Raw genomic sequence first — 24,380 nt, 5'->3', positions numbered from 1 at the left:
TGAAGAACTTGAGTTTAAGCTTTTTGTTTTTTACACTGTAACAAACCTAGTTGTAATAACTCCGAGTTTTTACTTCAGTATATTTTAAAAGTGTTAAGTGTCGGGCAGTGGTTGCCAATGCCTATAATCCCGGCACATGGGAGACAGAAGCAGGCGGAGCTCCTTGTAGGCCAACCTGGTCTACAAAGCAAGTTCCTGGACAACCACGGCTGTTACCAGAGAAACCGTGTCTCCAAAACCCCCAAAACAAAAACAAAACAAACAAAAAAATGTTTAAAAAATAGTTACAGCACCACTAAGTAAACCCAATAAACTCATTGGTTTACCAAGAAACAAAGTTTTTTGCTGTAAGCATAAAATATTGCCAGTGCAACTTCAACCAGAACAAAAGAAACCTCCCCCAATTGTTACACAAATGAGTATTTTTAAAGCAACAGGGTTTTGTACTCTAGAGGACTCTTAAAGATGAGAAAAATTGAGAACCGAAGTTGAAAAGCAACTTGCCTGGGGGATTGCTTTATTATTCCTGTATCTCTTTAGAAGTTCGGTTTCAATTTTAAAAACTGGAAAAGTAGAGGACTTGTGTGTTATAAATTATATGATAAGAACTTGTTATTTGAATTCTGGCAGCAGAAGGCCTCTTGGGGGATGGTGGAGAGTTCTGTGTTTTTTAGCTGAGGGTCAGAAGAGGGTAGGTTTTGGGTAACCTGTATATGTGTGGCCATTGCCTGAAAGCCGATGACTTTTTTGTTGTTGTTGTTTTGTTTGTTTTGTTTTTCGAGACAGGGTTTCTCTGTAGCTTTGGAGCCTGTCCTGGAACTCGCCCAGTAGATCAGGCTGGCCTTGAATTCACAGAGATCGCACAGTCTGTACCTCCTGAGTTCTGGGATTAATGGCGTGCACCACCACCGCCCGGCTGATTTTGTTGTTTAAGGTCTGTGTTTTTGAAGCTGAGACTCGTGGTCTGCCTAGAAGAGGGGGTTCACCAGAAGATGCCCCTCTGATGACAGCCCCCTTTTTCTTCCTATTCCTTTCCACTGTAGCCTGAGGGGGGATCATCCCTCCCAGCTCCTCCAGCAGGCGCAGATAGTGGCCAGCCACACACCCTGGACATCCCAGGGTCCTAGGAAAGTTGTTCGAAACCTCCGGGGCCCTTGTTGTGCCAGCAGCCATCGGCAGGGAGCCTCGAGTGCCCCGCGGAAGGACACAGGGCCCTTCAATGACCCACAGACTAGCGGAGGCTCGGGGTTCCGGATTGCCGGCTCTAGATTCGCGTGAGATAGTCTCATTGTTCCTTCATAGCGGAAATGTGTGGGTGGCGTACCCGCTACCTAGGCAACGGCGCTAAGAAGCCTCCAGCAATCGCACAGCCCCTTCATGCCCTGCTCTGGCGGACGGGTCACCATCCTTCCACCTTTCTCCTTTCCCCAACCACTTTCCTTTTCCCTCGATCTTTCCCTCCTCCTCCCCCCTCCGCCCCGTTTTCTCACCCCTCCCTCCGTTTCCCAGCACTAGTCAATTCAGTTTCTCTTCCTCACAAAATGGCCACCGCGCTGGACACCCACGGTCACGTGACCCCCCATTCCCGGTCCCAATTTTCACTGCCCTCCGGAAAACGTGCACCGGAAAGAGCAAAGGCGCAGCAGGCCAGACAAAGCCCACTACACCATTTTCAAGGCCAGGGACTGAGAGGAAAGGAAGGGTACTAGAAAGAAAGGTGAAAATTAGGTGCACAGGGGGAAGACACAGTAAATAGGCCTACTTTCAATATTAGGGCCTCATTGCTAGAGGACGGCTGGCGATGATTTCTCGCGAGATCTCGAGAAAACACTAAGTTTAGGGTACCAGCGGAGAATAGGGGACGCAATCCCAGAGGAGCAGAACAGCCTTTATCGCGGGGTTCACTAAGCACGGACAAGAGAGCTAACTGGACTGACTAGGAAATCTCACGGGAAGAAGACGAGGGACGCACGGTAGCTCGGTAACTGGGCAGACATCCTAACTGCAGGGCCCGCCTCCTGGGAGGAGGGCGTAGGTCTTACGTGCTGACGTAGTGGCCCTCCCAGTTGGTATATAAGCTCGGTGGCCGCGCGGTGCGCTTCAAAGCCGCAGTTCTCCCGTGAGAGGGTCTGTGCGGTGCAGCCGGCGTTTGCTCAGCATTTGCTCAGCAGCGGAATACTCCGAATTTTCGGTACTCTTCAGGGATGAGTCATGTGGCAGTGGAAAATGCGCTCGGGCTGGACCAGCAGGTGAGCCGCCGCGGTCCCTGCAGCAGGCGCTCCCCGGACCTAGCCTGCCTTGTGGCGCAGCTCTAAGTTCTGCTTTTTCCTTCCCGTTGCCCCCGGTGGCTCGGGGCTCCGGGTGGCACTCTCTAGGGGCTCCGGAGGGACTGGATGGTCGCGGGGAGTGCTAGTGCCGGCTGCTCCTCCAGCCCGGCTCGGCTCGGTTCGGGGTATTGTCCCCGGCCCGAGCACAATGGCGGCTTTTGTGTGCGTGTGTATGTGTGTGTGTGTGTATGCGCGCGCACGCTAGAGCGAGCAAGAGAGAGTGTTTGTGTGTGTGTGTGTGTGTGTGTGTGAGAGAGAGAGAGAGAGAGAGAGAGAGAGAGAGAGAGAGAGAGAACAAGAAAGCGAGAGCGAGCGTGCGAGCGCGCGCAGGCAAGCTGAGGGGGAGGGGGCGCGCTCTTGTGGGCGCGCGCGCACCCTAGTTGATTAGTGACCCGCGGGGGGTGGGGGAGGGAGGGGACTGCGCGTGGTGGCGCGCTGGCGGAGGTGGGTAGCTTTGTTTGGCCTCGGATTTCTAGGGCTTTCGACCTCCACGGCTCCCGTGGCCGCGCTTTTAACCCCGGGAGTCGGCGGCGGCGCGCGGGTTAGCCGAGGGGCCGCGCGGCGCTGGAATGTGGGAGGGGGCGCCGCGGGGGGAGGGGGCTGGCCTGTGCGCGGGCTAATGGCGGCGGCCTCCTTTGTGTGGCGCAGGCTGGCTGTGCGATGCGCCCCCCTCCTCCTGCCCTGCCCGCCAGCGTGCTCGGGAGCTTTTCAGCCGGGGTTCTTGGCCACCGCGGGCCCGGTGCGTTTCGGCATGGGAGGCCGCGGTTCCCGAGTGGAAAGTTTTGTGACGCAGAAATTTCAGGGCGGATTGGGCGGGGGGGGGGAGGGAGGCCGGGGCCGCTGCGTGCGCACTGGCGCCGGGCTTGGCGGTGACGCGAGCCACCCGGCGCGGTCCTTGCTCAGCCTTCGGCCAGGATCCGGCCGCGGAGCTCCGAACCCGGCTCCCCGGGCTTTTCCTAGGCGCAGGGGAGGACCCAATTGGCATCATCCAGAGGCAAAATGCCCAGAATATGGCAACAGTTTTGTTGTTGACTTGTTGCCGCCGTTGAAGTATAATTGGTATACATAGGCCGAGTGTCTGATTCCTTAATGGAGATTCCCTTTCTAGGTTTAAGAGGCAGAGGTGAGGATGTGCGACCTGCGCTAGTGACCCGCTACAGTAACTCTTCGCTGTTGTGACATTGTAACTTTACGGTTGCATAGATTAAAAAGAAAACAAGAGCACCGCCTGGTGTCAAGGGTAGAGGTTCTCCCTAGTTTTAACATATTCCGTCTAAATGATTATATTTCCAAGAGCCTTTCGTAAATTTGCAACGATTTAAACTTAAAATTTAGGGATTCCGGGTCGTTCAAGTTTGTGAAGACTACCAAGAGTGCATTTGGCAACTTTGTTGCGTATTAGATTAATGTTGCCAAATGTTACAAGTACTGTAACATTTGACAACATTTTTGCTAATAGAAATGAGGTTACAGTTGCTTTTAGTTTTCAGTGACTGCAGTAATAGTTAGCCAGTGTCACTGAACTTTAAGCACAAATTTATGAACTAAATGTATACTAAAAATGTAGTAGTTCAATATTTCCTGGCTTTTTTTTTGAGGGGGGGTTTCTTTTCATTTGCGGTTTAATGGTTAGGTAAATCGACAATAGGGTGCAGAAGGTAAAGACGCCTGCCTCAGTTTGATGTCCGGGACCCAGCATAGGCAGGATCTCTTGAGTTCAAGACCAGCCTGGCCTATCTATAGGAGTTCGAAGTTAGCCAAGGCGACAGGGTGAGATGTCCACCCCACTCTAGAACTCTAGCAGGCATACACATATCAAAGTATGCAATTAAAATTTTAAAAACGTTTTAAAAAGCTCGTGAAGATAGCATGTAGCATTTTTGTAGAATCTTGAAGCTTTTGAGTTTCCAGTATAAACAGACGGTAGACTTGGAAGGTTGAAGCTAGTTAAATTTTCTTTAGTAAAAACATCAGACAACTGATGACTGGTTCTGTGAGCTTATATAGTTAAATGGGAGAATAGGAATTATTTCAGTTTTGCTTCAACATAGAGTTTAGTGGTGAGCGCATTGCCAAATTTTGCTTTTATGTAGTGCTATCCCAATTTAATATATTTGCGAATAAGGAACTAAATAGTTTGGAAATTTTCCTTTTTGTGCTTTTAGGTTTAAAGTAATAGCAAATAGAAAGTTGGTGGCATTTAGAAACATAAAAAATGTGTTCTGAGCACCTATTTAATATTTTAAAACCGTTTTGTTTGGCTACCTGACCTCAAACTTTTTCTTTTTAAAAATTGTTTTTATTTTTTGTGTGTCTGCCTGTATGCATGTTGTACCAGGATGTCCTTGGAGGCCAGAAGAAAGCAGTGGATCTCCTTGAACTGCAGTTGTTGAGTACTTAATGACCCTGTTTTAGCCACTTGAATACTGGGGTTACAAGTGCAAGTGCAGCCATGCCCTGGCCAAATTTTTGAGCTTCAGCGTAACTAAGTTTTATCAAATGAGGAGCTTTTACTATGGGAAAATGTGCTTTTGGGCTCACATGTTAAATTTTCTTAATAGCTAATGGGCTCCATGGGGCAACCTTGAGTGTGGGACTAGAAAACGGAGTAGAAGGCACAGTTAGCTCCTTTAGTGTATTTCATTCAGCATGAAGACTAAAAACAATCTGGTTTTCTTCTAGTTTGCTGGCCTAGACCTGAACTCCTCAGATAATCAGACTGGAGGAAGTACAGCAAGCAGTAAGTAAAACATTTTATGGGCACATTGAATGTCAGCACTAGATAGCTTAATAATTCCTTGAATGTTAAAATTTAATGAACACTGTTAAAATGTGCTTTCACTGGCTGGAAGTTACAAAGTAGGTAGGTTATAAGCTATAAGGTATGTAGGTCAGTGATCAAGTCCTTCCTTGAATAGCATATGCAAGGTCCTGTCTTCCATCTATGTCATTGCCAAAAAGAATCTTTTTAGTTGCTATGGGGAACATTTTATGCATGTATGTACAGGGGTGCCCTGTTGGTGTTTAGGTGTATATAATATGCACTGTTTTTCTTGAGTCTGGTACTTTAGTTAGCTTAAGTATTGAAGTTGATTTTTGTGGTTTATTTCTCAGACAGTATTTCAGTTTAGGTTTCATCTCACCTAGTAAAATACTGTTTGGTTTTTCGAGACAGGATTTCTCTGTATGATACCCTGGCTGTCCTCAAACTTGCTTGGTAGACCAGAGCAGCCTCAAACTCACTGAGATCCGCCTGCCTCTGCCTCTCAAGTGATGGTATTAAAGGCGTGCGCCACCACCGCCTGGCATGTAAATGGTGCAAGTTTACCTAGCTACATGTTTTAAATTTCATGGGGTTTTCTTTTCTTTATTTTGGGGGGGGGCAGGTTTAGAATCTTTTTGATTATCATCCTAACAGATCTTAATCCAGAAGTACAAAGAAAATTAGGCTAAAAACTACTAGTTGCCAGTTAACTATTAGGGGTCCCTCTCATTTGTTTTGATACAGGGTCTCTACAAAGCCATGACTATTCTGGTATTCACCATGTAGACCACAGTGGCCTCATTCAGAGATCCACTTGCCTCTTTTGGGATTAAGTGTGCATCACCACACCCAGTCTAACTGCTAGGCTTAAAGTGACTTTTTTCTTCTGGAGACAAAGTTTCTGTAGTTAGGGTGGCCTTAAACTAGAGATGATCTTTCTGCCCTCCCTTAGCTAGGATTACAGGCATATTCCTGATTTAAAATCAGATCTTACTTACCAACTCTTTAAATTTGTTAGGAATGTTTTATTGTTTTTTAATAGGGGTTTGATGAAAAGCTTTATTGTGAAGGTATATGACATTTTTATTTATGTTCTTACAGAAGGACGCTATATTCCTCCTCATTTAAGGAACAGAGAAGCTACTAAAGGTGAGTGAGCCCTTAACACCAGTTTGGTAAAAATCTAATTCTTGATTCTTTAGAAATTGGTCAAAACCTAGGGAAAACAAAACAACTTGTAAGGCCTATACATTTCTACCAGGATATTGATTTAAAATACTGGGGCTTACTAACTTTGAAAAACCTTAACTGATGTTTCACCATGGAAAATTTGTCTTCGGTGTCGTGGTTTTTGTATAATTAGTCTCTTAATCTGTTCTAATTAGTTACATATTGTATAATACAAACTATGGAAATAGTAAGCTGGTATTGTCTTAGCATATGACAAAATGAAGATGGACTTAGGACACATTTTAATGATTTGGGAATGGTTGTCTGATGTGAAATGAACAAGAACTCTTTATTGTAGAAAGAAGCAGGATCTTGAATTTTACAACTGGAAGAGATCTGCAGAAGCAATTAAATTCTTGATTGTTAGTGAAAGCACATGACTCAGTAATGGTAGAGATGAAGGCAGGAGGAAAGTAACTCGTAAATGCTGACTAAGTGTCATTGAAACTAGTCAACCCTACTTGTCTTAAATCTGCCTGTCTTTTGGGGATCCCCACTTAAATATTTACATTTGACTTTATACTAGGAGCATATGGGGGGAGGGTGTTTCTGAGTTCATATTCTTAAACTTTAAATAAAGCACTAAAATAATACCATCGTAGTGTGATTCATGTGTATAAAGCATTGTTCTTTCATTTTTGATATTGGAACTGAAAAATAAAGCAAATAATCTTGACAATGCTAATTGAAAACTATAGTGGCTGTTTCTTTGTAAATTCATTCACACCTGTAAAGTAAATGGAAGTTAATACATTATATAATGGAAGACAGCACCGTAGTCATCTTGGTACAAGCAAAACTGTTGACCTCTGGAGATGGTATTCATCCAAAATATTCCTAGCCTGACAGATTGCATGATCTGCGACACAGTACTTTATAGTGGAGAGAATCAGAGACTTTAGATACAACTGGTCTTAGCTACTTTCTGGTGCTGCCACTAAAATATTTACATTGGTGTTTGATACCAGTAAAATAAGAGTCTTTGGGCTTTAAATTAAGAAAACTTGAGTCTTTGTTAATTGGATTCTTTTGAGTTTGTGGTGGGTTTGTTTTTTATTTTTAGGATTCTATGACAAAGACAGTTCAGGGTGGAGTTCTAGTAAAGATAAGGATGCTTACAGTAGTTTTGGATCCCGGGGTGATTCAAGAGGGAAGTCCAGTTTCTTCAGTGATCGTGGAAGTGGATCAAGGGGAAGGTAAGTGAAATCCCTTTACATGTATATACTTTTGTCATTTAGGAATTTTACCATTTATATGCTATCTTTACCCTGACAATCAGAGTAAAAGTGGATGTTGGGAATTTGTCTACTTACTACATTTTCTTAGCTGCAAGATTAAACATATTACATAGATACAAAAAAGTACAAGTCCAAAAAAGAAGTCAGTTTTTTTTATTTCTCTAGTTTTATTTTACCTATTTAAAAGGTAATTTCCTAATGAATAGGCTTTTTTTTAAAACACCTTTATAAAAGTATGGTGAGCTGACCCCATGTGTCTAATAATAGCTGTGGTTAGTCTCCTGTATCCAGATTTTTGGCAGAGAGGCCTCAAAATTAAACACTTTTTTTCAGGCAGGGATTTTTACTTAACCTGTCCCACATGAATTATCTCAAGTGGCATCATAGCATAACCTGAGCAATTGGTGTTTGAGGTGCTTTTCCTTTATTTATAAAACTTTACTACAAATACATTTGTACACTTATGGTAAGGGCTATATGCCAATTTTTTTTTTCTCAAGACAGTTTTACTGTAGCTTTGAAGCCTGTCCTGGAACTAGCTCTTGTAGACCAGGTTGGCCTCAAACTCGGAGACCTGCCTGCCTCTTTCTTCTTCCTGAGTGCTGGGATTGAAGGCATGTACCACCACCGCCCAGCTCCCGGCTGCCAATTAAAAATTTTTAATTAATTCCCCCCCCCCCCCCAGATAAGAGTTTCTCTGTGTAGCCTCTGCCGTCCTGGAACTCATTCTGTGGACGAGGAAGCTGGTCTCAAACTTAGAGATATCTGCCTGCCTCCTGGGATTAAAGGCATGTAATGTCATTAAAGTCTTAAGTCATTCATTCCTGAACAGTTTCCTCTCCAGTCCTTACCCTCCACCTCCCCTCTTTCCCCCCACATCCACTCTTCCCTTTCTCTTCAGAAAGGGGCAGTAAAACCTTAATTCTTAATGATAGAATGTATGAGGCAAGATTAGGCCTCATGGCTCTAAGAATAAAGGAAGATACTGATTTTTAAAAATGATAGAATCTGGTTTATCAATAAGAATAAAACAATTGAACTGTTGACATCTTGTAGTTGATCAGTTCCTCTATATGAGAAAGTTTTCTGTAGTAGTAATATGATCTGATGATGGTTACGATTCTAATTATTACTTTTGGTACTCAGGTTTGATGATCGCGGACGGGGAGACTATGATAGCATTGGCAGTCGTGGAGACAGAAGTGGCTTTGGCAAATTTGAAAGAGGTGGAAACAGTCGCTGGTGTGACAAATCAGATGAAGATGACTGGTCAAAACCACTCCCGCCCAGTGAACGCTTGGAACAGTAAGATTTTGAAGTGTGCAATTTTGATGAGGTCTCTCACTGGGTAGTACATGTAAATTTACCAATCTTTATTTTAGGGAACTCTTTTCTGGAGGCAATACTGGGATTAACTTTGAGAAATACGATGACATTCCAGTCGAAGCAACAGGCAACAACTGTCCTCCACATATTGAAAGTGTAAGTACTTACCCTATTAAACTACAGAGAAACATACATAACTAGCTATACATTAGAGTTTGTGTAAAGAGAAACATTAGTTGAATGTAGTTGCCATTGTCCTTAATTTACTACCTGAAATAGGGAATGTGTCAAATATAAAAGCCCAACTTAAGTAATTGTAAGTTAAACTTGCTGTTTGTTTTCATTTTTATTAGTATAAAACAGGGTGCCTTTGGATAACATTTCTACTTATTTCATGCCATTGAATTTCTTCACAGTTCAGTGATGTTGAGATGGGAGAAATTATTATGGGAAACATTGAGCTTACTCGTTATACTCGTCCAACTCCAGTGCAGAAGCATGCTATTCCTATTATCAAGGAAAAGAGAGACTTGATGGCTTGTGCCCAAACGGGTAAGTTCACTGGATAGGAGTAAATGACACTTTTTCTAGTAAGAAATAGACAATAAGTATTTGTGGTTTTGTGTGCCATACTCAATTCTATTGTTTGCAGTGTCAGAAGTCATAGGTGATAATATAAATTGTTATTATCTGTATTCTTTCTGTAAATCCTTTTTTAAAAAAGTTTAGTTTGTTCCTAAATTTGCTGAGTCTTGTTATTTAGTCAGCTAAAGAGGTTATATGAAATTTTTGGGAAGCTTGGTCATAAAGTAAAACTGCTAATTAGCTCCCAATGTTGATTCAGAAGTAGTAAGCAGGGGTTTAGTTTTATTGTGGTCAACTGAACATGCTTTCTTTTCCCAGGCTCTGGAAAAACTGCAGCATTTCTTTTGCCCATCTTGAGTCAGATTTATGCTGATGGTCCAGGAGAGGCTCTGAGGGCCATGAAGGTAATTCCTAGTGCTGGGAATGGGGCCTAGGAAGTGCTATGTCCTTGAGCTGTGTGTATTTACAATTAATTACAATGTTTCTTTATAAACATGGAGTTACTGTGAAACTTGAAGGACGCTAGCTATTGAGCCTTCCAAATGGTGCTTAAGACTAGCCTAATGAAGTTTTATGGTATAGTATATACATTACAAAAGAAAATGAACTTTTAAAGGGGTAATTTAAATTTTTATAGATCAATTTACGTGATAAGTTGATAAGCAGATTAACAAACTTCTATTTCTTAGGAAAATGGACGATATGGGCGTCGCAAACAGTACCCAATCTCCTTGGTACTGGCACCAACGAGAGAATTGGCAGTGCAGATCTATGAGGAAGCCAGAAAAGTAAATACACATTTAGTGATTCATAGCTTTCCCATTGGTTCTAATAAAATATTTAATGTCCATGTAAAAATCTTGACATTGAATTTGATGGAGTTTCTTTGTTTATAGTTCTCATACCGCTCTAGAGTTCGTCCTTGTGTGGTTTATGGTGGTGCTGAAATTGGTCAACAGATTCGAGACTTAGAACGTGGATGCCACTTGTTAGTAGCTACTCCAGGACGTCTAGTGGACATGATGGAGAGGGGAAAGATTGGATTAGACTTCTGCAAGTATGTATTTGTTAGCATTGTCTAAATATATAAAGATTTAGAAGTGGTTTACAGAAAGTTCATTCATCATAATTCCAGTGTTGAAAAGTCAGCTAATGTTTTTAGTAGGCTAATAACTAGTTCCAAAGCCAAAGTAGGGGCCAGGAAGGTGGCTCAGCAGGTGCTTGTTGCCAAACCTGGTGAACAACTTGGTAGAGGAATAATTTATTCCTGCAGTGCCATATACATGTGTAAAAAAAGTAAAAAAAAAAATAGCTCTGATCTTCAATGATTTAAGCTATTAGCAAGAATCATTTGTTTGCTACATAACTGTATTCATAACATTGATTATATCATTTAAGTTAACTAGCAGATAAAGCCATACGTTACTTTGATTTCAAAAATCTTAATTTTTTTCATGACAGATACTTGGTGTTAGATGAAGCTGACCGGATGTTAGATATGGGGTTTGAACCTCAGATACGTAGAATAGTTGAACAAGATACTATGCCTCCAAAAGGTGTCCGCCACACTATGATGTTTAGTGCTACTTTTCCTAAGGAGATACAGGTACTATTATACAATTATTTTCCTTATTTCAATAGATTTTTCAGTATTTTGTTACTTGTCACCACACTTGAGCAAAAATAAGAGGTTTATGGGGGGGGGGATATATAGAGTTGGGGAGGGCTTGCAAAATGGTCCAGTGAGTAAAGTTTGCTACCTGAATTCAATACCTATAAGCCACATGATGAAAAAGAATCAATTCCTTTGAGCTGTCTTCTTTCAACAGGAACACTTATAAATACATGTAATAAAACTGCAAAATTAAAGAATGGCTTTTTTTTTTCTTTAGATGCTGGCCCGTGATTTCTTGGATGAATACATTTTTCTGGCTGTAGGAAGAGTTGGGTCTACTTCAGAGAACATCACACAAAAAGTGGTTTGGGTGGAGGAAATGGACAAACGGTCATTTCTGCTTGATCTCCTAAATGCAACAGGTAAACTTAGGAGGAGTTCTACCTCTATCTAGACTTATGTAACAAGAAGCACTTTGTATATCATCATTTTTCCTCCCTCATTCAAAACAGTGTCAATTGTCCATTTTGATTGTCTTAGTATAAGTTACTAATGGTGATAAACACTTTATTTTCAAATTTAGGCAAGGATTCCCTGACCCTAGTATTTGTGGAGACCAAAAAGGGTGCAGATTCTTTGGAGGATTTCTTATATCATGAAGGATATGCCTGTACCAGTATCCATGGAGACCGTTCTCAGAGAGATAGAGAAGAGGCTCTTCACCAGTTCCGCTCAGGAAAAAGCCCGATTCTGGTGGCTACAGCAGTATGTATAATGCTCTGTATATTTTTATTCTCAAGTTTGTGTCTAAATACTTGTTTTTAGTGAGCCATTTATAACAAAAGATATATTTCAGGTAGCAGCAAGAGGACTGGATATTTCAAATGTGAAACATGTTATTAATTTTGACCTGCCTAGTGATATTGAAGAATATGTACATCGCATAGGTCGTACAGGGCGTGTAGGAAACCTTGGTAAGTGTGGTTACCACTTATCTTGATTGTTGTTATTATTCATTGTGATAATGCACAGGAAAGAGCTGTTTTTATTTTTTGTTTGAAACGGGGACTCTGTAGACTGGGCTGGTCTTGAACTCAACAGAAATCTCTCTACCAGCTGCCTTCAGTGCTGGATTAAAGGTGGTTCATAACCACACATGCCCACCTTAGAACTTTATAGTGTCTTAAATATTCTTACAATGCACTCAGTATTTATTAAATAGCTCATAATATTTTTTTAATTTTTGATAAGAAAAGTAAAAATGGTAAGTTACCTTTCTGGAATATATTTATTTTTTCCTTTTGAAACTGTTTTAGGTCTTGCCACTTCATTCTTTAATGAAAGGAACATAAACATTACTAAGGATTTATTGGATCTTCTTGTTGAGGCAAAACAAGAAGTGCCATCTTGGTTAGAAAACATGGCTTTCGAACACCACTACAAGGGTAGCAGTCGTGGACGCTCTAAGAGGTAAGGTTTTTTTGTTTTTCTTTTGTGTGTGTGTGTCGTATACATAATGCATGAAGTATACTTATATTTCCCAGTAGTGTTTTAAAATACATGTCATCCCATCAATGCTTACACTTTTGAAAACACTTAGGAAAAGTATGACTAGATAGGGAATTTGGATGAGAAAATTAGAAATTGATTATTAGGAAGTTTGATAGGAGTTGGGTTTAATGCCTTACTACCTGTCAACCAACCTCAATCTTTACCCTGCCCTCTGCAGCAGTCGATTTAGTGGAGGCTTTGGTGCCAGAGACTATCGACAAAGTAGTGGTGCCAGCAGTTCCAGCTTCAGCAGCAGCCGCGCAAGCAGCAGTCGCAGTGGTGGAGGTGGACATGGCAGTAGCAGAGGATTTGGTGGAGGTAATATTTGTTTTAAATCCATATAATTTTTTTAAAGTATATCTTAAACAATTAAGATCATTCAGGGAAATTCATCACTTAGATTGCTTTTCATAACTTCTGAAGAAATGATTGTTTTTAACAATAGATGACTTAATTAATTTCTTTTTTTCTTTTTAAATCTCTCACTAGGTGGCTATGGAGGCTTTTACAACAGTGATGGATATGGAGGAAATTATAACTCCCAGGGGGTTGACTGGTGGGGTAACTGAGCCTGCCTTGCAAGTAGGTCACCCTGCCAAACAAGCTAATATGGAAACCACATGTAACTTAGCCAGACTATACCTTGTGTAGCTTCAAGAACTCGCAGTACATTACCAGCTGTGATTCTCCACTGAAATTTTTTTTTTAAAGGGAGCTCAAGGTCACAAGTAAAGATGAAAGGAACAATCAGCAGCCCTGTTCGAAGGTGGTTTGAAGACTTCATTGCTGTAGTTTGGATTAACTCCCCTCCCGCCTACCCCTATCCCAAACTGCATTTATAATTTTGTGACTGAGGATCATTTGTTTGTTAATGTACTGTGCCTTTAACTTTAGACAACTTTTTATTTTGATGTCCTGTTGGCTCAGTAATGCTCAAGATACCAATTGTTTTTGACAAAATAAATTTACTGAACTTGGGCTAAAATCAAACCTTGGCACACAGGTGTGATACAACTTAACAGGAATCATCGATTCATCCATAAATAATATAAGGAAAAAACTTAAGTGGTAGCCTGCATTAGGCTTTTTGATACTTGCAGATTGGGGGAAAACAAACAACAAACGTCTTGAAGCATATTAATGGGATTAGTTTCTAATATGGCAAACTGTATTAAGTTAAAGTTCTGATTTGCTCACTCTATCCTGGATAGGTATTTAGAACCTGATAATAGTCTTTAAACAAGCCATTCCAGTCATGATGAGGTGATGTATGAATACATGCATACATTCAAAGCACTGTTCTCAAAGTTAATGCAAGTAAATACAGCAATTCCTCTTTCAATGTTTAGGCAGATCGTTAACTATGAGCTAGCCAAATGTGGGCATGTTATTACAGGGAAAGTTTAAAGGTCTGATAACTTGAAATAGGTTTTTAGGAGAATTCATCTACTTAGACTTTTTAAATGCCTGCCATACAAGAAATTGAAATGGTAGAATGGCTGACCACAGCAATGACCAGCCCTCATTTAGGGCTCCGGATGATTTTTGGTCTAATAACGCATGCTAGTGTTGATGTTTTTTGGTCAAGATGGGATGAACAGGAAGAATTATGCAGCAGGCTTTATTTTAAATGCCGACTTACATTACTCTGTTCAAGCTGCGTTGAGATGTTAAACTGGCTTACTATAGACTTTGTAAAAAATGGCTCCAGAAGAGTAACAAACTGAAATCTGAGATCACACAGGTTGGAAATATGTACATAACTGCACAAGGTGTCAATTCTGCTCTACAGTGCAGTTTAGTCAGTTTTAGTTGCATAGGTTTCCATTGTATTTATAGTCTGTTTATGCTAAATCTGGCCAAAGATGAGCATTGTCCACCACTAAAATGCTTATGCCACTTGGAATTCTGGGTTAATTTTGTGACCAGAATGCAGTGATCAAAACGCTCAATCTTTTTACAGTGGCATAGGAAGACGGCAAAAATTTCCTAAAGTGCAATAGATTTTCAAGTGTATTGTGCCTTGTTCTAAAACTTTTATTAAGTAGGTGCACTTGACAGTATTGAGGTCATTTGTTATGGTGCTATTTCAATTAGTCTAGGTTTAGGCCCTTGTACATTTTGCCCATAACTTTTTACAAAGTACTTCTTTTATTGCACATTCAGAGAATTTTATATATATGTCTTGTGTGCGTGTCCTTAAACTTCCAATCTTATTTTGTCTCTTGGAGATTGTTGAACGCAGCTTGTCTAGGAAAGGGATGGGACTAGATTCTAAAATTTATTTGGGACCATGGGAATGATAGTTGGGAAGAAAACTTTGCACACGACAGATTTCTAGATACTTTTTGCTGCTAGTTTTATGTAATATTTATTGAACATTTTGACAAATATTTATTTTTGTAAGCCTAAAAGTGATTCTTTGAAAGTTTAAAGAAACTTGACCAAAAGACAGTACAAAAACACTGGCACTTGAATGTTGAATGTCACCGTATGCGTGAAATTATATATTTCGGGGTAGTGTGAGCTTTTAATGTTAAGTCATAATAACTCTTAAGTCAAATTAAGCAGACCCGGCATTGGCGGTGTAGCCATAACTTTCTGATGTTAGTAAAAACAAAATTGGCGACTTGAAATTAAATCATGCCAAGGTTTTGATACACTTGTCTTAAGATATTAATGAAACACTTCAAAACACTGATACAAAGTGTCCAGATTCTCAGATGTTTGTTGTGTGAGTTTTGTTTAGTTGTATTTTTTTTTCAGTGAATGTCTGGCACATTGCAATCCTCAAACATGTGGTTATCTTTGTTGTATTGGCATATTCAGTGACTTGTACATTCAGCAATAGCATTTGAGCAAGTTATATCAGCAAGCAATATTTTCAGTTATGTTTCAAAAATGAGTTTAAACTTGCTGAATGTAAAGATTGACCCTCAAGTCACTGTAGCTTTAGTAGTTGCTTATTGTATTAGTTTAGATGCTAGCACTGCATGTGCTGTGCATATTCTGGTTTTATTAAAATAAAAAGTTGAACTGCACAGTCTCCTTTGTTGTTGTCAATTGTGGTTTACTTTTAGAGGTGAAAATAAAGTTGTGCTCTTGCCTGAATTGTAATGTGTCACTTGATTGTTGTCCATTCTTTAAAATTTCTCTTGCAGACAGAACTGCCTTATGTATTTGATACAGCAGTGTTGGAATACTGTGTACATGGGGTTGTGTGTGTGTGAGAGAGATGAAACTTGAAAAGGATGCATGTGTTAGTGTAGTTTGTGTTATCCAGCATATTTTTTTAATTTTTTATTTTTTTAAGACAGGATTTTTCAGTATAGCCCCGGATTCTACCTCCCTCTAATGCTGCGATTAAAGGGTTGTACCACCACCAATGGTGCTGTTAAGCATTTTATTTTGTTTTTTGAGACAGAATTTCTTTGTGTACCTTTGGCTGTCCTAGAGCCAGCTCTGTATACCAGGCTGGCCTCAAACTCACAGATGCCCTCCGAGCCAGTGTCAATCTTTAAAAAAAATTTTGATAGGGAAGGTAGCGGAGCAGTGCTAGGATGAGTCGGGTAAAAGTCCAGGTGTATTAGTCTAACAGATGGGTAAATCGCTACGTGGGGGCAAGATCATTACAGTTCAATTGTTACAGGCTATTAATGTTAGTGCAGGTTTTGTGAGTCTCAACATCGAAGTTGAACCATATTTTCTTGGTCAAAATGCTTATAAACGCCTGTACTGTAGAGGTACAGGTTAATTTTTGGCCCCAAATAGTTTCCAGTACACAGAATTTTGCCACTAATTGTTTTTAATCTGGGTGTTGTGCATCCGTTCATTCCCAGCACTAAGCAGGTAGCTCTACAAAAACGGCTGGGATCTGGGTAGTTATCAGATAACTCATGCCAGTTTTGATCGTAGAAAGGAATATGAATTTACAGTGTTGGATTGAAAGGTGGTATAATGTGAGTACTTTTATATGAGTTGAGAATTTAGTTTTTTTTAAATATTTGTTTATTATGTATACAATATTCTGTCTGCATGTATGCCTGCAGGCCAGAAGAGGACATCAGATCTCATTACAGATGGTTGTGGGCCACCATGTGGTTGCCAGGAATTGAACTCAGGACCTTTGGAAGAGCAGGCAGTGCTCTTAACCACTGAGCCATTTCTCCAGCCCCAGTTTTTTTTTTTTTTTTTTTTTNTTTTTTTTTTTTTTTTTTTTTTTTTTTTTGTCCCTGCCTTAAGTGCTGGAATTAAAGACTACCACTCACCACCAGGCATTTTTAGTCTCTTTAATTTTTTTGCTTTATAAATACCATTCAACATTTCCACTTCCCTCCAACTCCCCCACTCCCCCTTCGGTCCTAGGAGAGGGCAGGACTCCCTGCTCTGTGGGAAGTCCAAGGCCCTCCCCCTTCCACCCAGGCCTTGGAAGGTGTCCATCCAAACAGTACATGCAGTAGAGACAAATCCCAGTGCCATTATCATTGGCTTAGCCCCCATTGTCAGCCACATTCAGAGTCCAGTCTGATCACATGCTTGTTGAGTGGATATGGGAGCAGGGAAGAAGATATCTTAAGGGAGCCATTTTAGGGTTGGCAAGAGACTTGGCTGTAGAGGGGATCCCAGGTGTCCAAGGGTCTGTCCCCTGCTAGGTCCTTGGGCAGTAGAGAGGGTACCTGAACTGGCCTTATCCTGTAGCCACACTGATGAATGAATATCTTGTATATCACCATAGAACCTTCATCTGGCGATGATGGAAATAGAGACAGAGACCCACATTGGAGCACTGGACTGAGCTCCCAAGGTCCAAATGAGGAGCAGAAGGAGGGAGAATATGACCAAGGAAGTCAGGACCGCGAGGGGTTGGTCCACCCACTGAGACAGTGTGCCTGATCTAATGGGAACTCACCTAAGCCAGCCTCTCTTATTTTGTGTGCACTGGTGTTTTGCTTCTATGAGGGGGGTCAGTCAGATCTTTGAGTTCCAGATGTTTGTGAGCTGCCATGTTGGTGCTGGGAATTGAACCCATGTCCAGCCCTAGGGTATCAGCTTTTTTGAGTGCTTTTAGTTAACAGGTGTGCAAGCACCATGTTTGTTTCTTAAGTTTTTATTAAAATCGTTACTGGTTTGCTTTTCAACATCTGTTCTGACATGGTTTTAAAATCAGTATCCTGGGTGTGCATACTCTAGTGTTTTTTGTATACTGCTCAATTCAATGTTATTACTACTGCACTGATAGACACCAGTTTTGACCAACATGGCTATTCTAATCCAGATTTCTTCCGAGCTGGGCAACTGATGGCAAGGATAACCAATTTCATTTTGTCTTGTCTTTAGTATCTGTATCCCATGTACTTTACACTTTTCATAACAAGTTAGGAGTCTAGAGGTGGTTGGCAACAGACATTTGCATCTTTTTTCTTGTTTTATTTATTTATTTTTTGTTGAAAAGATTTCTGCCTCCTCCCCGCCTCCCATTTCCCTCCCCCTCTCCTCACTCCTCTCCCCCTCCCCCCACTCCATTCCCTCTCCCTCTTGAGTCTGAAGAGCAGTCCAGATTCCCTGCCCTGTGGGAAGTCCAAGGTCCTCTCCCCTCCATCCAGGTCTAGGAAGGTGAGCATCCAAACAGACTAGGCTCCCACAAAGTCAGTTCATGCAGTAGGATCGAAACCCAGTGCCATTGTCCTTGGCTTCTCAGCACTCATTGTCCGCCACATTCAGAGAGTCCGGTTTTATCCCATGCTTATTCAGTCCCAGTCCAGCTGGCCTTGGTGAGCTCCCATTAGATCAGCCCCACTGTCACAGTGGGTGGGTGCACCCCTCGTGGTCCTGACATCCTTGCTCATGTTCTCCCTCCTTCTGCTCCTCATTTGGACCTTGGGAGCTCAGTCCGGTCATTTGCATCTTTTCAGCCACCATCTTCCTACTTTAGGTATAGGACAGCCCCCAATCAAGAGTACTCTCCAAGATTGCCTAGCACAGAGAAAGGCTCTAAGTGTTTCTAATAGCTGTGTTTTCATGTGTTGAAAATAACTGCTTAAACAGTACACATTTTGCCTATTTCCTTTACACAAATGATTTTGAATGGCCCCATGATGTTCACAGTGGCCATCTCTCCTATGACGTGCCAGTTACATCAATGGCTGTAAGGGGCTGGCTTTGTTTCATCTCGGTTGATTACGCACACTTTCCTATCATGCCCTCATTTCAGCTTGTGGTCAGTTTGTTGCATATTGTGGAAAGGGCATTTTGTGACCTCGAAAGATGTTTATTATAGAAGAAAACAAAATTTGTGAGCTCAAAATGTCTCCAGCATTTTAGTGGAGTTATCTGCCATGTAACAGTAATTCCAAATCTGAATTTCTGTCCAGGAGAAGATGCATATAAAGTTTGTGTGACAGTTCCCATCATTATTGGTAGTGTCAGAGCTGAACCAACTAGTAGGTGAGGAGTAGTATCCTCTGGGGGAACCCTTTTTTAAAGGATCTTATGTGGGCATGTGACGTAACTACTGTGTCACATCTACCCTGGCTAGAGTTATGTGGATGAACATCCACTCTCATCCCAAGTATCTAAGGGTCTTTAAGTGTTGGAGGTTCATTTAGGGCAGTGGTTCTCAACCTTCCTAATACAGTTCCTCATGTTGTGATGATCCCAAACCATAAATTATTTTCATTACTACTTCATAACTGTCATTTTGCTGCTGTTATGAATCATAATGTAAATATCTGATGTGCGGGATATCTGATATGCAACCCCATGTGAAAGAGTTGTTCGTCCCTCCTAAGTGGTCAGGACCCACTCGTAGAGAATAGTCAATTGATTCTATCTGACTTGCTTTCTGACCCATTGGAGAAGGGCATGAATTCAGATTAGTTAGTCCATCAATGAATTACGAGAGTTTAATTTTCCCTTCTTGGCTTCATTTTTGTGCGTGCTAACCTGTAGTTTTCCACGTTTATTTGTGTGACTCCACAGAACTGCTAAATGTTACAATCTTTCGCCTGTATTTTGTATTTATAGCCACATCTGCCTACTTTCTTTCTCTTCCTTGTCTCTAGCTTCTGGCATACTATCATTTGTTTAAACGTCTTTAAAATGTCATTTCCCAATTGTTACATAATAAAGAATGTGACCTTTTGAGCTTGGCTGATTTTCATACAACATACTATCCTTGATCAGATTGTTACAGATTGTTCCTTTCACTGCTAGTCAAAGAAAGACATTTGGTTGTCTTTTTTTGTTTGTTTGTTTTGTTTTTTTGAGACAGAGTTTCTCTGTGTAGCCCTGGCTGTCCTGGAACTTGCTCTGCAGGCCAGGCTGGCCTTGAACTCACAGAGTTCCTCCTGCCTCTGTCCTCCCAAGTGCTGGGGTTAAAGCCACCATTGCCTGGCTTTCTTTCCAATTTTTAACTGGCAAATAAAAGCTGCTGTCTTTATTGGGCTGCATATGAACTTAGGAACAGTTTTTGTGCAGATTCAGGAGTGTGTGCCTTAAAGTGCCTAGGTTGGATATCTGGCTCTGTTGAAATAAGAGCGGCGGGGCTGCGTCCCCAACACCCCGGCCGCTTGGCTAGCTCATGCCCGAAATAACAGCACACAAACTGTATTCATTTAAGAACTGCTTGGCCCATGAACTCTAGCCCTTACAGGCATATTAATTTAGCCCATTTCTAATAATGTGTGTAAGCACCCCAAGGTGCGCTTACCGGGAAGATTCTAGCCTAAGTCCATCGTGGGTTGGAGCTGCCTGGGAGAGCAAAGCAGGGCGTCTCCGGTCCCTCTGGAAGCGGAGCAGAGTCTGACCTCACTTCCTCTTCCGCCCAGAATTCTTTTTTTTTTTTTTTCCGCCCAGAATTCTATTCTGTTTACGCCTCCCATCTATGTTCTAACCTATCAGGGCCAGCCAAGCAGTTTCTTTTATTGCTCAGCCAATGAAATCAACAGATTGATATGACACTCCCACATCATGGCTCTTTGTTCCCAGCGTACATGTGAGGGACATCTAGTCTTTTCTGAAGTCTCATTTGTCCATATTTTATGACATGGGCAATGCTTTCAGTGTCACAGCTAAGAGCTCTAGCCCTATGTCATAAAGATTGTTTATTTTAGCCTCTACTTGTGTAGTTTTATGTTGAAATCTATGATCCATTTGAGGCTCCCTGTTTCTTGCCCCTCCCCATTTACTCTGTATATGTGTGATTTTATATATGTGTTGTGTGTGTGATTGTGTATACACATGCATGAACCAGCATGTGAAGACCAGAGTTCACCATCAGGTATCTTTTTCAATTGCTCTCCACCTTTAAAAATTTAATATTAATTTTTTTAATCAGGTGCTGGAGAGATGGCTTGGCTGTTAAGTGCACTGACTGCTTTTCCAGATGACATGGGTTCAATTCCCAGCATCCATGTGGCAGCTAACAACTGTCTATAACTCCAAAATCTGACACCTTCACACAGATATACATGCAGGCAAAACACCAATGCATGTAAAATAAAAATAATTAAATCTTATCAACTAGGTATTGATGGGGGAAGGTCATTGGTTAAATAAAGAAACTGCCTTGGCCCTGATAGGTTAAAATTTAGATAGGCGGAGTAAACAGAACAGAATGCTGGGAGGAAGAGGAAGTGAGCTGAGACGCCATGCCGCTGCCACTCTCCAGGGCAGATGCGATGAAGCTCCGACCCAGGATGGACGTAGGCTAGAATCTTCCTGGTAAGCGCACCTTGGGGTGCTATACACATTAATAGAAATTAAGGGAAATCAAGATGTGAGAATTAGCCAGTAAGAAGCTAGAGCTAATGGGCCAGGCAGTGTTTAAATGAATATAATTTGTGTGTTATTATTTTGGGGCATAAGCTAGCCAGGTGTCCGGGAGCTGGGTGGCAGGAACCGGCCCAAAGCTCCTTCAACAAGGTATGGCAGTGCACACCTTTAATCTCAGCATTTGGGAGGCATTGGCAGGTGGATCTCCGAGTTTGAAGCCAACCTGGTCTACAGAGTGAACTCTAGAACAGCCAGGGCTGTTGTGTAAAGAAACCCCGTATTAAAAAGTCACCTTTTAAAAAATTAGATTTATTCTGGTGTGTTTGTGCTTGTGTGTGTGTGTGCATGTTTTCACACACCTGCCAGCCAGCCACTATGCATGTGTGGATGGTTTGAAGTTTTCTTTTTCCACCATGTGAGGTCCCAGGAGTCAAACTCAGGTTGTCTGCTATGGTAGCAATTGTGGTTACCCTGAGCTGTCTTGTGGGCAGGGTCTCAGGTTCTGGACCCAGAACTTGCCAATTCAGTTTGATTGGCTGGCAAACTGCAGTACAGGGTCCTCTCATCTCTACCCCCTTCCCCCTGCCAGCACATGCACTGCACACCCAGCTTTTTTTACATTGGTTCTGAGGCATCTAACTCAGGTCCTCATGCTTCACAGCGTGCATTAGACTAGTCATCTCCCCAGCCCTGTGTGTTAAGACAAGTTGCATTATGCAGCCCAGGTTGTCCTAGAACTCAAACTCTTCCTGCCTCAGCGTCTGCAGCATTGAGAGTGGCAGTGTTTGTCACCACATCCACTCTGTTATAGCGGTAGAAGGCTTACAGTGAGGTGTTTTTTTTTTTTTTTAATTTTTAAACAGTCTTGAGACTGTTCTTTTTTACATTTTATTGATATTTATTGAGCTCTACATTTTTCTATGCCCTCCCCTAAGTTCCCCATGCTCCCAGTTTACTCAGGAGATCTTGTCTTTTTCTATTTCCCAGGTAGATTAGATTTATATAAGTCTCTCTTAGGGTCCTCATTGTTGTCTAGGTTCTCTGGGACTGTGATTTGTGAGCTGGTTTTCTTTGCTTTATGTTTAAAAACCACTTATGAGTGAGTACATGTGTTAATTGTCTTTCTGGGTCTGGATTACCTCACTCAAAATGATATTTTCTAGCTCTATCCATTTGCCTGCAAAATTCACGATGTCGTTATTTTATTTATTTATTTATTTATTTATTTTGCTGTGTAATTCTCTATTGTGTAAATGTACCACATTTTCCTTATCCATTCTTCAATAGAGGGGCATTTAGGTTGTTTCCAGGTTCTGGCTATGACAAACAAAGCTGCTTTGAACATAGTTGAGCACATGTCCTTGTGGCACAATTGAACATCCTTTGGATATATACCCAAAAGTGGTATTACTGGGTCTTGAGGAAGGTTGTTTTCTAATTTTCTGAGAAATCACCACACTGACATCCAACTTGCATTTTCCCTCTACCCCACAACCTCTCCAGCATAAGTTGTCATCAGTGTTTTTGATCTTGGTCATTCTTACAGGTGTAAGATGGAATCTCAGAGTTGTTTTGATTTGCATTTCTCTGATGACTAAGGATGTTGAACACTTCCTTAAGTGTCCTTTCAGCCATGTTAGATTCCTCTCTTAAGAGTTCTCTGTTTAGGTCTGTAATCCATTTTTTTTATTGGATTATGTGATCTTTTGGTATCCAATTTCTTGAGTTTTTTGTATATTTTGGAGATCAGACCTCTGTCTGATGTGGGGTTAGTGAAGATCTTGTCCCATTCCATAGGCTGTCGTTTTTTCTTGTTGACTGTGTCCTTTGCTTTACAGAAGTTTTTCAGTTTCAGGAGGTCCCATTTATTAATTGTTTCTCTCAGTGTCTGTGCTGCTGGGGTTCTATTTAGGAAGTGGTTACCTGTGTCAATGTGTTCAAGTATACTTCCCACTTTCTCTTCTATAAGGTTCAGTGTGACTGGCTTTATGTTGAGGTCTGTGATCCATTTGGACTTGAGTTTTGTGCATGGTGATAGATGTTGGTCTATTTTCATTCTTCTACATGTTGATGTCCAGTTATGCCAGCACCACTTGTTAAATATGTTTTCTTTTTTTCCATTTGATATTTTTTTGCTTCTTTGTCAAAAATCAGGTTTTCAAAGGTATGTGGATTAATATTCGGGTCTTCTATTAGGTTCCATTGGTCCTCCTGTCTGTTCTTATGCCAATACCAGGCTGTTTTCAATACTGTAGCTCTGTAGTAGAGTTTGAAGTCAGGGATTTTGATGCCTCCAGAAGTTCTTTTATTGTACAGGATTGTTTTGGGTATCCTGGTTTTTTTGCTTTTCCATATGAAGTTGAGTACCGTTCTTTTGAGGGCTGTGAATTTTGATAGGCATTGCGTTGAATCTGTGAGACTGTTTTATTATGTAACCCTGACTGGCCTGAAACTCATTATGTGAACCAGACTGACCTCCAGCTCTCAGAAATCTGCCTGTTTCTCTCTCTCAAGTGCTGGAATTAAAGGCAAGTAACCACAGCCTTAAGGTTTGTTTTTAAATGTAGTGTACCAGGCTTTTTCTTTTGGGCCACCAACCAGCTCGTAAGACAACGAAATGGAGACTTCTCATTAGTTATGAATGCTCAATCTAGTTTAGGTTTGTTTCTGGCTAGCTCTTTTAACTTTAATAAAGTTTCTCTTTATCTACCTTTTGCCTTGGGGCTTTTTACCTTTCCTTCTGTACGTCTTACTTTCCTGATTCCTCCAGCGTCTGGCTGGTTGCTGCCTGGTTTCTGGCCCTGGGCATATCCCTCTTTTTCTCCCTCCATTCTCTTCCCATCGCCCCCTCCCCCGTTCTCTAGATTCCTCCTCCTATATATTCTTTCTGCCAGCCAGTCCTGAGTATCCCTCTCCGGCTAGCTATTGATCGTTCAGCTTCTTTTCTTTTTTCTTTTTTGGTTTTTTGAGAC

The 24,380-nt window shown here is 41.4% G+C and overlaps 1 protein-coding gene across 1 annotated transcript; it reads left to right on the top strand.

The window, feature by feature from the left end:
• Positions 1-2,087: 2,087 nt before the first annotated feature.
• On the top strand, positions 2,088-15,682 carry Ddx3x (DEAD-box helicase 3 X-linked). The gene is made up of 17 exons (XM_050160743.1): positions 2,088-2,249; positions 5,010-5,067; positions 6,193-6,240; positions 7,385-7,517; positions 8,706-8,864; positions 8,942-9,041; positions 9,302-9,437; positions 9,789-9,874; positions 10,160-10,258; positions 10,367-10,527; positions 10,932-11,076; positions 11,363-11,507; positions 11,669-11,850; positions 11,942-12,059; positions 12,402-12,555; positions 12,815-12,954; positions 13,126-15,682. The coding sequence occupies exons 1-17, from the start codon at positions 2,205-2,207 to the stop codon at positions 13,203-13,205; spliced, it is 1,989 nt and encodes a 662-aa protein (XP_050016700.1). The 5' UTR covers positions 2,088-2,204; the 3' UTR covers positions 13,206-15,682.
• The last annotated feature ends 8,698 nt before the right edge of the window (positions 15,683-24,380 follow it).

This window comes from Alexandromys fortis, unplaced genomic scaffold, assembly GCF_014885135.2.
Source record: "Alexandromys fortis isolate MF-2015 unplaced genomic scaffold, M_Fortis_MF-2015_v1.1 scaffold_83, whole genome shotgun sequence".
Lineage (NCBI taxonomy): Eukaryota > Metazoa > Chordata > Mammalia > Rodentia > Cricetidae > Alexandromys > Alexandromys fortis.
Note: the sequence above shows the minus strand (reverse complement) of the source record. Positions and strands in the feature narration are given on the sequence as shown.